At 49.9% G+C, this 13,348-nt stretch overlaps 1 protein-coding gene across 5 annotated transcripts in view; it reads left to right on the forward strand.

Annotated features, from left to right (window-relative positions):
* Window positions 1-13,348, forward strand: part of TBL1X (transducin beta like 1 X-linked) — a 200,259-nt gene that overhangs the window by 143,861 nt on the left and 43,050 nt on the right. For 4 of the 5 annotated variants that reach the window (XM_074359139.1, XM_074359141.1, XM_074359142.1 and 1 more), the window contains one exon: window positions 3,590-3,697. The exons of the other annotated variant lie outside the window; for it this stretch is intronic. In XM_074359139.1, coding sequence (XP_074215240.1) covers window positions 3,640-3,697 — 58 coding nt within the window. In that variant the 5' untranslated portion in view covers window positions 3,590-3,639. The remainder of the gene's footprint in view (window positions 1-3,589; window positions 3,698-13,348) is intronic. 5 annotated transcript variants of the gene reach the window in all.

Consider the following 13,348-nt stretch of genomic DNA (forward strand, 5'->3'; position numbering starts at 1 on the left):
ACCTGTTACATGCACTGGAAACCAAAAGTTTCCTGTGACTTGCAGCATTGGGGTGGGGTGGTATGGGACTGAGCCCACACTGCCTCCAGGCATGTCTGTACGGAGGTGGACCAGTCAGTAGGGACACCTGACCCTCTGTGGACCAGGTGACATTGCATCCCCGGTTCCATTGCAGTGATGGGTTTTGTTTTCTTTGCTGCTTACAAATGAAAAATCCTTTAAGAAGTTAACGCTGTATTGGGGGAAGCATTGTAACCCTTGCATCCTAACTTAAAATTTTAGAAAGGAAGTGAATCTGTGATCAGAAAGCAGAGAGCTGGAGCTTAAGCAGAAGTTTTCCTAGTTGGAGAAAAGGGTGGTGCTCTAAGGAAAACTAGACACCAGACCAACAGGTTGTCCGTGATTCCCCGTCTCTTGAGGATCTCATATCCTCATGCTCCAAGTCCTGCCCTGACCCTGGGCAGGCACCTCTGCTCATTCCAAACACTTGTGGGCAGGGGGTGGGGTGTGAACCAGGCTCTGGGAACAAGCACGTTGTCTGTGTGTATCTGGGTACCTTCTCGTTAGAAAACAAGAAAGATCTGGATGCTGGAAGATAAAAATCACTGATGAAAACACTGATAATTTTGTAGGAGGATTTTACACGGACTCTTTGGGAAAGCCAACCCCTTGTGCATTTTGAATCAGCCTTTTTAGTAGTGTGGCCATTTCGTTAAGTGATGTCTATGAGCCAGCTCCACGTCGCCTTATAACCTTATAAATGGAGTTCATTTCAGACACACAAGACTTGTTCCTCCTCTCTAGCCGTTGTTCTCAGCCAGCAGCAGTTGTGCAATTGGGAACATCTGGCACTGTCTGGGGAGGTTGTGCTGGGAAGAGGTCAGGGGTGCTGCTAAGCATCCTACAGTGTTCAGGGCGGCCTCGTGACAGAGTCGTCTGGCCCCACGTGGCAAAAGCACTGAGGCTGAGAGACCGTTAGATTAGGTACGGTTTCACCGTGGCCAAGCACCCAACATGGCAGAATAAAAGAGAAAGGGGTTAGGGGTGGTGCCTGAGTCTGTTCAGGCCGCTGTAACACAACACACCATAGACTGGAAGGCATAAACAGCAAACACTGATTTCTCACAGTCCGGAGGCTGGAGGTGCAGGATGAAGGCAGCAGCAGATCTGGTATCTGGCGAGGATGGCCGTCTCCTCCCTGTGTTCTCACATGACAGGAAGAGGGTGAGATGCCCTGGGGTCCTTCCTTAAGGGCACAAATCCCAATCATGTGGGCTCCACCGTCAGGACCTCACCACCTCCCCGTGGCCCCACATTGACCATAGAGAGACCCTAACACTGTGAATTCCTCACCGTGTTGGAGTCATCATTACTGCATCAAAAGTGTGTTTAGAGATATGCTATTCTGCAGTATGCTTTTCTGTTGTTGTTTACTTTCTTTCCCTGAAATAATGTTTTAGTTCTTCATTTAGGTAGGCTCTGATTTCATAACTTTTTAGTCTCCTGTATTTTCCTAATGCCGTCTTATGCGTGAACTCCCCAGAGCTCAAGCAGACATCTCAGGACAGATCTGTATTTTGACTGTCGACCTTTCTCTGTAGTGTCTACAGAAGTACAGAAATATCACCTAATTAAGTGAAGAAGACAAGTATTTCTGCACGGCAGAATTCTGGTAACTGCCAAATAAAATCTTGGTAGGATGACAGAGTGAGAACTGGAACGACCCGGGAGGGCGCTGTGTTGGTTATCCACTGCCGCGTGACCAACCACCACAGACTCAGCGTCTGGAGATGGCATGTTTATGACCTTGGCGTTTCCAGGGCCCGGGAGCTGGGCCCGGCTTCGCGGGCTCCTCTGCTCAGGGGCTGACGAGGCCGCAGCAGGGTAGTGGCTGAACTGCATCCCCACTCAGGGCTGCGAGGGCGACTGGTCTTCCAAGTTCACGTGGTTGGCAGAGCTCTGTCCCTCGTGATTGGGGGGGGTGGCACAGCTTCCTGCAGGCCGCCCCCAGTTCTCGTGAAGGCTGCCTTTGTCTCCTTCATCTTCGAGGCCTGCGGGGAGGGGGCGTCTTCCTCCAGGCCCGTGGGAATCCCCCATGATGTAACGTGACAGTTACAGGAGTGATGTCTGGTCACCTTGCCTTCTGACCCAGCCGAGGGCATGGCCTCCGTCTCCTCTGACAGACCCCACAGGGGCGGGAGCCAGTCCCACCCACCCCAGACGGGAGGGGATTGTACCAGATGGGGCTCACGGAGGGAGGCGGGCATCTTGCGTGCATCCTTCCAACAGCTTTTAATTCAAATCTTCCCAACTTGAATGTGCGCTTTTGTCTTTTTCTAAACAAACCAAAACTTAGTGGTCATTCAGTAATGAAAGATTTGCCACCATGAAGGTGCCTGGAAATGTGTGGTGTGGGCTCTGAGGACAGTTCCTAAACAGCCTCACATGTTTGGTGTCGGGGACATCATTGAAACATGTTGCCTTTCTTGCCTGCTGCCATTTGGAGTAGATTCTCTTGTCGATGTTTGAGGTCTGCTTTGTCCACGGACGGAAGATACTACTGTTTGATTGACTTCTGTCCTGTGTAGACTGGGTGGTTGCTCATCCACCTGACTTAGAATCATGGTGCAGAAAACCAGGCTCGCTCTTCTCATCTGCTGCAGACACACAGGCTCCCCAAGTTCCCACTGCCCCCTAGGTTTTCACCTGCCCTCCAGGTACCGCAGGGCTTGGGCAGACCGACGCAGTCAGCTCTGTGGCAAAATACACAGGTTCTCTGCCTGAGACCTGGCTTCTTTATGGAAGTGACATCAAGGTGACGTCGGGGCCATGTACAGCCTATGGATACAGTGACCATCATGTTCATCAGTAAACTTTTGTGAGTGGCAGGTGTTATGACTAATCATTGCTCCAGAAGTGCAGGTGTGACAGGACCATGTGGTCCCCCTGCTGAGGGGTGTCGACATGACTGCTGGTCCACTCGGTTCTCTTCCCCCCATCCAAGGGAGTGCTGGCCTCTAAGACAGCTGCGTTTGTCCCAGTGCGTGTCAGGACTCCTCCAAACTCCGTATGCCCTGTGCTGTGTTCATAACACACACAGGATGCGTATCAAATAAGAAGTTGGTGTTTGTTCTCATTTTCTGCTGTGTTTTACGGTGTTTCATGGATGACTCCCTCCCAGCATTAGAAAATACACCAGCTCCTCCTTTTCTGAAAAATTTTCACCCGTGTGTATGTTTATTTATATACATAATTATGAAATTTTTATATAATAACAAAATATAACACAAATCAGCCATTAATTACCTCCATGTGTAGAACAAACTGAGTGTTGGTTTTTTTTTTTCAATCGTCTCAAAGAATGCAGTAAGGGAGGGGAGGGTACAGCTCAGTGGTAGAGCACATGCTTAGCATGCATGCGGTCCTGGGTTCAATCCCCAATACTCCTCTGCAAATAAATAAACCAAATACCTTCCCCCACCAAAAAAAATTTTTTTAAATAAAGTGATAAAAAGAATACAGTAAGAAAAAAAATACAGGCAGTGTTTCAAAATCCTCTTTCCGCTTTTCCCTCTCACCTTTCTCACAGAGGGTGGCTCCCGCTTCGTAAAGACCTCATCGCGGCGAGGTGAGGCTAAGATGAGCATAACCAGTGACGAGGTGAACTTCCTGGTGTATCGGTATCTGCAGGAGTCAGGTAAGGGGTCGGCTTACGGGCTGGTGTATACATATGGTGTGTATGTGTGAACCTCTTAGATCTAGGACCACGATTTATTGAGCTCCCACCCCACCCCCAGCCCCACCAGAGTGGATCCTATGAAATGTTCTAAAACATAGCAATTGTTTGAGTTTCTTCCAACACTTTTGATTATGAGCAAGGCGTTGCCTTGTGGTGCATAAGGATCAGACTAAACACGTGTTCCCTGGGAAGGAGCTGAAGGTGCGCTGAGCCCAAGCCTGGGTCTGGCCTGGCTTCGTCCCAGACCAGTGGGGCCTACACAGACTGGCGGGCCTCAGGTGAGTCGGTTAGGGTGGTGGGGCCCTGGTGTCCCCATTATACACCATCGGGGCCGCCCCAGCTGTGCAGCTTAAACCCAGCTTAGAGGAATGCTGGTGGGTGCGCTTTAAGATTCTTAAGAGTCTCAATTCTTTCAACATCATTCATTTTTAAAATACGTTTCTAAAGCAAATACTTTTTTACAATCTTCAAAATACCCAGTCTAAGATGTGCAAAGGGACATTAATGCAGAAACACCTTGTGCCCACTGTCCCACCCAACTGAAGAGATGCTGCGTTTCTAATGTGTTGGGGACCCTGTGTCTGCCACTGGTGCACCCCCCTCTCAGAGGCAACTGCTCTCCTGAATTTGGTGTTTTCACCCCCTGTGTGTTTACTGCACAGGGATGTTTTTCTCGGTCGTGGAAGGTACTGGTGTGTTTGCTTCCCACTGGGGCTGCCAGCTCACTGTTCTGAAGGACAGTGGTCTGAAACCAAGGCATCAGCGGGGTGGTTTCTTCTGAAGGCTGAGAGGGTCTGCCCCTGCCTCTCCCAGCAGGTGTTGGCACTCCGTGGCTTGTCACCGCAGCATCCCTCAATATCTGCCTTCACCCTCTTCATCTCAGCGTTCTCCCTGTGTGCCTGTACCTCTGTGTCCAAGTTTGTCAGGCTTCTCCTTTCTGTAAAGACATGGTCATACTGAATGAGGGGCTCACTGTAATCCTGTCCAACCTCATCTTAACTCGTTACGTCTGCAGCGACCCTCTTTCCAAATAAAGTCACATTCTGAGGTGTACCGTGTGGTGGGTAGGGCTTCAACATAAGAATTTCTGTGGGACACTGTTAAACCCAAAACAGTGGGTTCTGCACATATTTAAGCTTTATGCACTTGGTATCATGTTGTATCCGTCCTGCAACTTGGCTTTTCAAGAAGGAAGGCGGTTCTCAGGTCCCGCCTCTCAGAGACCCATGTACTAGGACTGACGGTGAACCAGCTGTGAGCCCCTGGGTCCCGGCTCTTCCAGGATAAGCCCAGAAGGGTGAGATCAGCAGGCCTCGCAGGCAGACCAAGTGGCTTGATTCTGATCCTTGAACAGATTATTTAGCCCATTGGAGCCTCCGTTCCCTACAAAAAATGGTTATCCTGGGCAAAGAAGATGGAATACATCCCGCACGTTACAAAGAAACAGCTCTCCCCCTCCGAGCCTGGATGTCTGTCCTTTGCGACCTCGGCTAGCATTATTCACAGAAAGTGCACATACTTTCTACATAGATGGTAGATCATTTGGATCGGCTGTTGCCAGAACGTAGTATGAAAAATGGATACACAAAACAAAATACGCACTGCCTCACCCCCGTCAGTCAAGGAGGTCGCAGCCACTGCCCTGACGCCTGAGCCTCGGAACTTAACCAGGGAATCCCTCACGGGATTACAGGTGTTCTCCTAGCACAGAGCTGAGGGGTCCCCAGGGATGTCTGCACGTGAAGATTCTGTGTAGCAAACCCTTCTTTCCTGATGGCCTCCAGCCCTGAATTCTTCGAGCATAGAGATTCTTTCTTGTTAGAAATACCTCCACACAGAGAGAGGATGAAGGCGAAAGTACGGTCAGAATGTGTGAACAAAGCACAGGCTGGAGGTGCCTTGCCTCTGTGTGTGAACGTCAGGATGAACAAAGGGTGTGAAAGAAAACTTCCATGCACCCCAGGGAGGGAGTTCTCCCGGTGGCGGGGTCCCTCGGGCCCGGGCCGGAGCGGGGCCGGCCTCTGTGAATAAACACAGAAATCTCCATCCCTCCCCCAGAGGGGCCAGACTCCCTTTTTAGTGTTTGTTTACGTTTGTCTCACTTTCGTTGATAGTTTCTGTAACCAGGCAACTGAGAAGGAGACTTGGGAGGCAACAACGTGTAGGATTTCACCGGCGCCGATTGGGTGTAACGTCCGCTGGGCTGCTGTCCTAACTTGTCAGGGTCCTTAGCGTGAAACCCCACACCTGAGTGAGAAGTTGAGACGAGATTACCGAGCGTCGCTCTCGTGACTGTGTGTCTCCTGGAGTTGACCCGAGTGCTCAAAAGAAGAAGGGAAAGAAGAAATGCCTTAGGTGTAGGGGTTCACTCTGGGCTGTTTTACGTGTTTATCTCAAAACCTCAAGTTCCAGTTAAGCAGAGATTTATTTACTGAGCGCCCACCGTGCACAACGAGCACCTTCTCCTCGGCCTGTTACTGTCTCCTTTCCAGCTTTAAAAACAGAAGGAAAGAAAGAACGCCGTCTCTTGCGCTCTCTCCGTTACCACCGTCAGGTGCGTTAACAGTCAGCCCTGTATCACGACAAGTGATTGGTTCCTCGCCGCCTCCCAGTGTGCTTTCCCCACTCGAGGCTGCAAGGTCTGTGCTGCCAAGCCTTCAGTTGTCGTCGTCCTTGGGTTGTGTGTAGAAGACAGTAGGGTGGGGGACGGTGGGTGGGGCATGACTGTGCATGAGGCAGACAGCTGGGTCTCCGGTAGGTCTGCTCTTTGCGTCACCAACCAGGGATACACCCAGAATGTTCCACCCGACCTTGAGGGACACGTTCCCTGGAACCACGGGCGCTCCTGGTCCTCACCCTGGAGTTAATGGAGAGTCCCGCACTAGCAGTATCCTGTACCTGTTAGGATGTTTGGGCTGCAAGGACGGGAATCCCCAGTGGAACTTTCAGCCCCTCAGAGAGCGGGAAGGCAGGGCATTGAAGTGACACTTGCCTGAAGAACTTGGGACAGCTCTTCAAACTCAAAGAGTCTCAAGAATCGACTTGTTGGTCTTCTGCCCTCAGGAGGCAGAATTTGTATCATCTTAGATTCTGCTCTGGCCTTCACCCAACTGTGTATGCCACAGCCTTTAAGGAAGAGGGGGCGTCATCACTGTCACTGTTGGTTGTCTGAATCAGGGGCCTTGCCGTGGAGAGCACTCCCTAGATGTGTGGTACCTCGCACGAGTGCTTTATGGCAGCCTGATACAGGAAACTGGTCAGTCAGCATGGCTTTTAAGGTCAGCAGGAGGGGACTTCCACTCCAGCCCCAAAGTCGCTGAGTTGGTTTTTGCGTGAGTTAACAGCAGTCCGGTTTTGAGGGCTCGGAGTCCATTGCCCTACGCCTCATAGGGGTTAATCGTGTGGTCTCTTTGGCCACCCGGGCGGTATTTAAGAAGCAGATTGTGGCAGGGCGTCTTTGTCACCCAGCCCATGAGTTCCCTTCATGGTCCGAGGTAAAAGCGAGGGCGGAAGTCCTAATGTAGCCACGCGAGGGCTCCTTCCGATGCGCACGGGTGCCAGTGCTGTGGCCCCCACCGGCTTTGGAGGAAAGAAGGAGCTTGATTGCAAGGTCGACCTGCAAGGAGGCAGGAGGCAGGGCTCAAGTCTGTCTCCCCAGTCCAGGGTCTAGGGAAAAACCTGAGGGGTTAGGGGAATTTCCAACTTGGAAACTGATCAGCTAGTCTCCGGTTGGTGCATGTGTCTACTCCTGGAAGCCAGGGTTTCCTCATCGGAGGACTTCTCGCTTTGTAAAGGGCTCCAGTGACAACACTTCTGTCCTCCCAGTTGTGTGGACTGAGGATTCTTGGTTGCGGGGTCATCCTGGAGACATGGGTTCCGTCTTGGTCATGTGCAGGGCTGTCTCTAAAATAACTCTGGGTTTGAGCAATCAGCAGCCTGTTTAAGGAGGCAGAGCCAGTTTAAGCTGGTCAATGTTTTACATGCTGTTGGCACTGTGAATGCATTCCAGCCTGCAAGGGCTTCTGAGAGCAGCTCCTGCAGATCCTGGATAAGTTGTGTATTGTGTCCCCCTCCTCTGTGAATTTTGCCAGGGAGGCCGACGGTGGTGTGAAAAGTGAGGAAATTCGGTAAGTGAAGTCCCTGCAAGCATATTAGATACTTCCTCTGGGGCCTCATCCCCAGATCCATTGGGGCAGGGACCCAGGGGACACTACTGTTGGTGGAAGGCAGCTCTGTACGTAACCAGGGAGGTTACGTGCCAGGAGTTGCCAAAGCTCGGATGAAGGCACTGAATGAACGGTTTGGCCATATGTCACGGAAAAGCCAGAGAGTGTAGGTTGTCGTGTGCACAGGGCCAGCTCCATGACTGATGGGTGGAAAGGTGGTCTCGTAGGAGCTGGGTCAGTGTCACCGTTTATTCTGGAAAGGAGAGAAGGTCTGGGGTTTGGGGCCAGATGGTGTAGACAGTTACCGGGTGACAAGACCTTTTCCTCATTGCTCTCACTTGACAGCCTTGGAGACGACAGACCTGACCTTCCCTATTAAATGTGGCTGCTTCTCCACCTCCCCACCCTCGTCTGTACCATCTTTTTTTTTTTTTAAGGTATAGTTTTCGTGCCATAAAAGTCACCCTTTTAAGAGTACAGATTTGCAGCGTTGGCCACGTGTTTACAGTCATGTAACTGCCCACACAGTCAAGACAGGGAATGGTTCCATCACCCCAAAATAGCACCTTTGACCATGGTAATGTACCCATCCCCCCACCGCGGCCCCGGCACCCAGCACTCTGTGTCCTGTGTCTGTAGTTTCCCTCTGCTGGGATGTCTCAGAAGCGGAGTGTTTAGAGTCTGGCTTCTTTCCCTCAGAGCTTTGAGATGCGTTCACACGGGTACCTACATCAGCGTCCCTTTTTTTATTGCTGTTTCCTGTCCCGTTTTAAGGATGCAGGGCACTTTGTCCTTTGTCCTGTTAAAGAACATTTGAGTAGTTTCCGGGTCCTGAGGATTACAGCCAAGGCTACAGAAACATTTGCACACGGGCTTTCGGGGTGAATGTAGGTTTTCCTTTCTCTCGGGTCAGCATCTGGGCATGGGGTGGCTGGGTCGTGTGACAAGTGAGGGTTTGACTTTATCTTCATTCTCACTCGGCAGCAAGGCCCTTCGTGAACATCGGTGGTTTGATAGTTTTGAGTTTGGAACTGCGGAGCTGATTGGTGCGGGTGGCGCAGGGCGTTGTCGGAAAGTAGGTGAAAAGACATCAGCCCCCACAGAGAGATCTGCTGGAGACAGTGAAGTTTTACACTTCCTCCTAGGGTTTAAAATTAGCCTTCGTGAGCATACCAGGGTCACAGCTTCGCCAGCCGTGACTTCCGCCCAGATCTGCCACGTGAGAGAGCAGCTCTGTACGCACACCCATTCCTCCTTAGTGCAGTTTTCTGCATAAAATAGGAAACTGCAGCCTGGGCAGCCCTCCCTCCTGCCAAGTGTCGGGCAGGACGTGTTCCTCTGTGCAGGCTCCCTGCAGGTGGGACCCCCGTAGGGTGGTTACTGGACCTTCCATGCAGTCATTTGCAGTCACACCCGTGGAACTGAAGTCCTTGAAACCTGGGGAAGTATTTCCCTACTGTGATCCCTGTGAGCGGCCTCTGCACACCACATGGAACAGACAGATGCTTAGTGCAAACCGCTTGCCGACTGTGCGTGATGTGAAAAAGAAGCAGCAGTGAGGAGAGTTTCACTGAGGCTTTGTCAGGTGCGCGTGTGTCACCAGGCTGCAAGTCCCCGGTGGCTGTCATTTTAAACCTTTTAGGTAATGAAAGGAGCTGATCACTACGGGAGATGCTTAAAATTCACGTATTCGGTATCACAAGTCACCAGGAAGGCAAACTTCTTTCTTCATTGTGGGGATTTAAAGACCTTTGAGAATGGTTGAAAACCCCTTACATGCTGGAGTTTATTTTCTGATCTGTCACGATTCGTGGTTAAGGCCAATTTATTATACATATGCTTTGCCTGCTTTAGCATTGCTGTGTGTGTCTTTTTCAGAGAGGCCATTGGTGGTTTCCAAAAGTAAGAGTCTATCACAGACACAGAAAACAAACTGTGGTTACCAAAGGGGAAACGGTGGGAGGGATAAAGTAGGAGTTTGAGGTTAACAGATACACACTATTATATATATATAAAATAGATAAACAAGGTCCTACTGTACATCACAGGGAACTATATTCCATGTCTTGTAATAACATATAATGGGAAAGAATCTGGAAAAACATGTGTATGTGTAACTGAATCACTTTGCTGTACACCTGAAGCTAACACTGTAAATCAACCATAGTTCAACAAAAAACAGAACTTTTTTAAAAAGTAAGAATTGACATGATAAACAGGTGCCCTTCTCCCGAGGAGCCAGTATCTGCACACACGTGGCTAGCTAGGTGGGGTCAGACGTGTTTCCCTGAACTCACATAATTTACTCGTAGTTCTGTATTCTGTATCATCCTTGGAATAAGGAAGAGCTGGAAATACTATATACCTAGACTTTCAAGGTTTCACACAGAACTTAGGTGACATTTCTCACTCATTTCATTCAGCTTCTGTTACAGGAAAAATCATGCAGATTTCCCTGCCATGTGCGCCCTGCGATGCTCCCCTCTCAGTGTGCTCAGGACCGGAGAGTTAGACTGGGTGACAGTTAGGCCTCACTTTCTCTCCACAGCCAAGCCCGAGTGCAAAGCTGAAAGGCGGTTTTGTTCTAAACACACAGAGGTGTGACTTCCCAGAAAGATGACCGGACAGTTTAAACATCACACATGACAGTGCAGCCATTTCCTGGGAGCAGCTGGGAGGAGAAGCCTGTCTGGATATTCAGGAGCCAGGCTGCTGTGGGTGAGGTGGTCCCTGTGACAGCGGGGACAGGGCTGCGGGGGTAGGCACGGTCCCCGTCCAGCTGTTTCCGCAGAAACATCCCACTGCGCGAGTGAAGAGGTCCCCTCTGAAAAAGCACCAGGTGACCTGGACCAGGAAAACAGAGTGCGCCTTAAATCCAGCCAGTCCAGATTCAAGAAGGGGTCCTGGGAGTTTTGTCCATCGTAGGACAAATGCTTCTCTGAGGCCATTTGTACTTGGCGACTTCTGAGCAGAGAGCTGTCCGTTAGTCACAAGTCACCGTTACCCTTCGGCCAGCCTCTGGTTTAACTACATTAGAGTATCTGCTCACCTCGAGATGAAGGAGTTTGGATTCAGTGTCCTTTCTGTCCCTGGCTCCTCACCTCAGGTTTGCAAGCTGCTGTAGTCAGGGAGGCGATGTGTTGGAGAACTCAGTGGGAAAGATGGGCTTCACCCGTGAGGGGGCAGTAAAAATATTCTTTAAAATGAGTCACAGAGGAAGCAACCCAGTGTCTGGACGGAAGCGTGGAGGAACACGGTACATCCATACGGTGGAGTGTTACTCAGCCTTGGGAAGCAGGGGAGTTCGGACCCGTGCTACCATGTGGGTGAAACTTGAGGACACTGTGCTCAGTGAAGGAAGCCCATCACAAGAAGGCAAATTCCGTGTGATTGCACCTCTGCACGGTCCCGAGAGGAGTCAGAGTCACAGAGAAGTCACAGAAAGTAGAAAGGTGAGGGCTGGGGGTGAAGGAGGAGAGACCGGGAGTCAGTGTTTGATGGGGACAGTTTCCACTTGGAGAGATGAAAAGTTCTGGAGATAGATGGTGAAGACAGTGGCTCAACGGTATGAATGAACCGAGCTGTATGCTAAACAGTGGTTAAACATGGCACCTTTGTGTCATATCTGTTTTACAGCAAGTTTTAAGTAAATCGCACTATTAATAAGTCACATTATTATAGGAGAGAAGGTTTGTGTGTAGATTATTTCAGAGCTTGAAATAGTCTTAAAAGGAGGACAAGGAACCACCTGAATTCCATAGTAACATGATTTATTTAAGAGCTTTTTAACAGAACTGTGCAGCGTTTGGGGTGAGTCCTTGGCACGTATAATGCTATTTGTAAGTTAGATTGGAGTCTGACAAAATCTGGTCATTTTTTAACATAGCACTGAAAACAGCTTTATTTGCAATGGCAGTGTACTGGAAATTTCCCAGATGTCTGTGACTGGCTACACACATTGTGGTCTGTCTGTATACCCCAGAGTCCCACTCGGCAGTAAGTAGGAATGGACTGCTGAAACACGCCGCAGCCTGGATGCGTCCGCGGGGAAAGTGCAGGTGCACACACGCATGCATGCATGCATGCACACAGGCCAGGTTTTCAGGCAAGTGACCAGCCAGCAGATGTCAGCGTCTTGGTTTTGATACTGTCCTATGCAGAGCCATATGTCATCACTAGGGGAGGCCAGGTGAAAAGGACACAGGACTCTGCTGTTTTCCTGACTTCCTGTGAGTCTGGGATAATTTCGAAATTATTAAACAGAAAATGTACACAGAAGCATAATTTCGTGCTTCCATTGTCTGCAGAGCTTTGTGTGTGTGTGTGACAGGGAGAGAGTGGCCCATTGCACAAACAGACGAGGCACTTTAATTAGATCTTGCAGGTCCTTAGCCAGCGTGTGGGCCTAGGTTTTGATGGGGTGTCTTTTGTGTAATGGATGCGAGCCGTAGCCATGTTAACGCAGAAGTGGAGAGCTGCACAAACCTTCTGGGGCTTTTGGAAAATAGTGAAAAATAATGAAACGTCATCTGCAGGTGAACAGCATGTCACGTACACATAGCATGAACTTGTGCGTCCTCGGGAACTCGGCAAACTCGGGTGGGCCTCACGTTGAGTGTCTCCGTGTCTGGAGGTACTCTGAATGGCCGCAACATGATGCGTTTTCTTAAGGTTTTGAGACTTTCATAGAGACCAGGGTTTCCCAGCCTCGGCACTGTTGACATTTGGGGCAAATCGTCCTTTGTGATGGGGCTGTCCTGAATCCATTGGGTGACAGTAACACTCCCGCACTCTCCGTTGTGACAGCCAGAAATGTCTCTGGACTTCGCCAAATGTCCCCTAGAGAGCAGAATCGCACCCAGTTGAGAACCACTGAGTCACATCCTTTAGTGGCATGTTTTTCCTTCCAGGTGGTTTGTACTGGTAATGAGCTGTGAGGGGATTCTCATTTCTTCACCCTTTACCGTCTCCTTGGGCTGCACTTGGATTCCTTCTGCTGCAGAACGCACATAGACTTTACCAGTGAGCATAATGCAGTCCCTGTGTTTATTACATTTTTCCAGGGAGGAAGGGGGAAGTCTGCCAGACCATTCTCCAGCAGATAGTAGAATAATTGGGAGTAGCAGTCTTTCACTCTGGGGTTTGTTTTTTATGTTTTTGGGGTGGGGTTTTTTGTTTTTGTTTTTTTGTTTTTTTTGGCTCCCGAGGGGAGGTTAGATAACCAGGAAAAGAGTGTTACTCTTAATATTTGTGAATAATTGCATCTCCAGAAATGATTGTAATCCCAGCAGCTGACAGGTCGCCCAGTGGGCTCCACTGTGTTTTCTAGGACTGTGGAATGCCTTCTTATGCAAGACACGTTTCCCCGGATTCAGGAAGTCATTTTAATGGTTCAGCTATCTTAATTTAAACAGAAGTTCAGGGCTCATTGTTCAGCTGAGTC

This window comes from Camelus bactrianus, chromosome X (assembly GCF_048773025.1).
Source record: "Camelus bactrianus isolate YW-2024 breed Bactrian camel chromosome X, ASM4877302v1, whole genome shotgun sequence".
In the NCBI taxonomy this organism is placed as follows: domain Eukaryota; kingdom Metazoa; phylum Chordata; class Mammalia; order Artiodactyla; family Camelidae; genus Camelus; species Camelus bactrianus.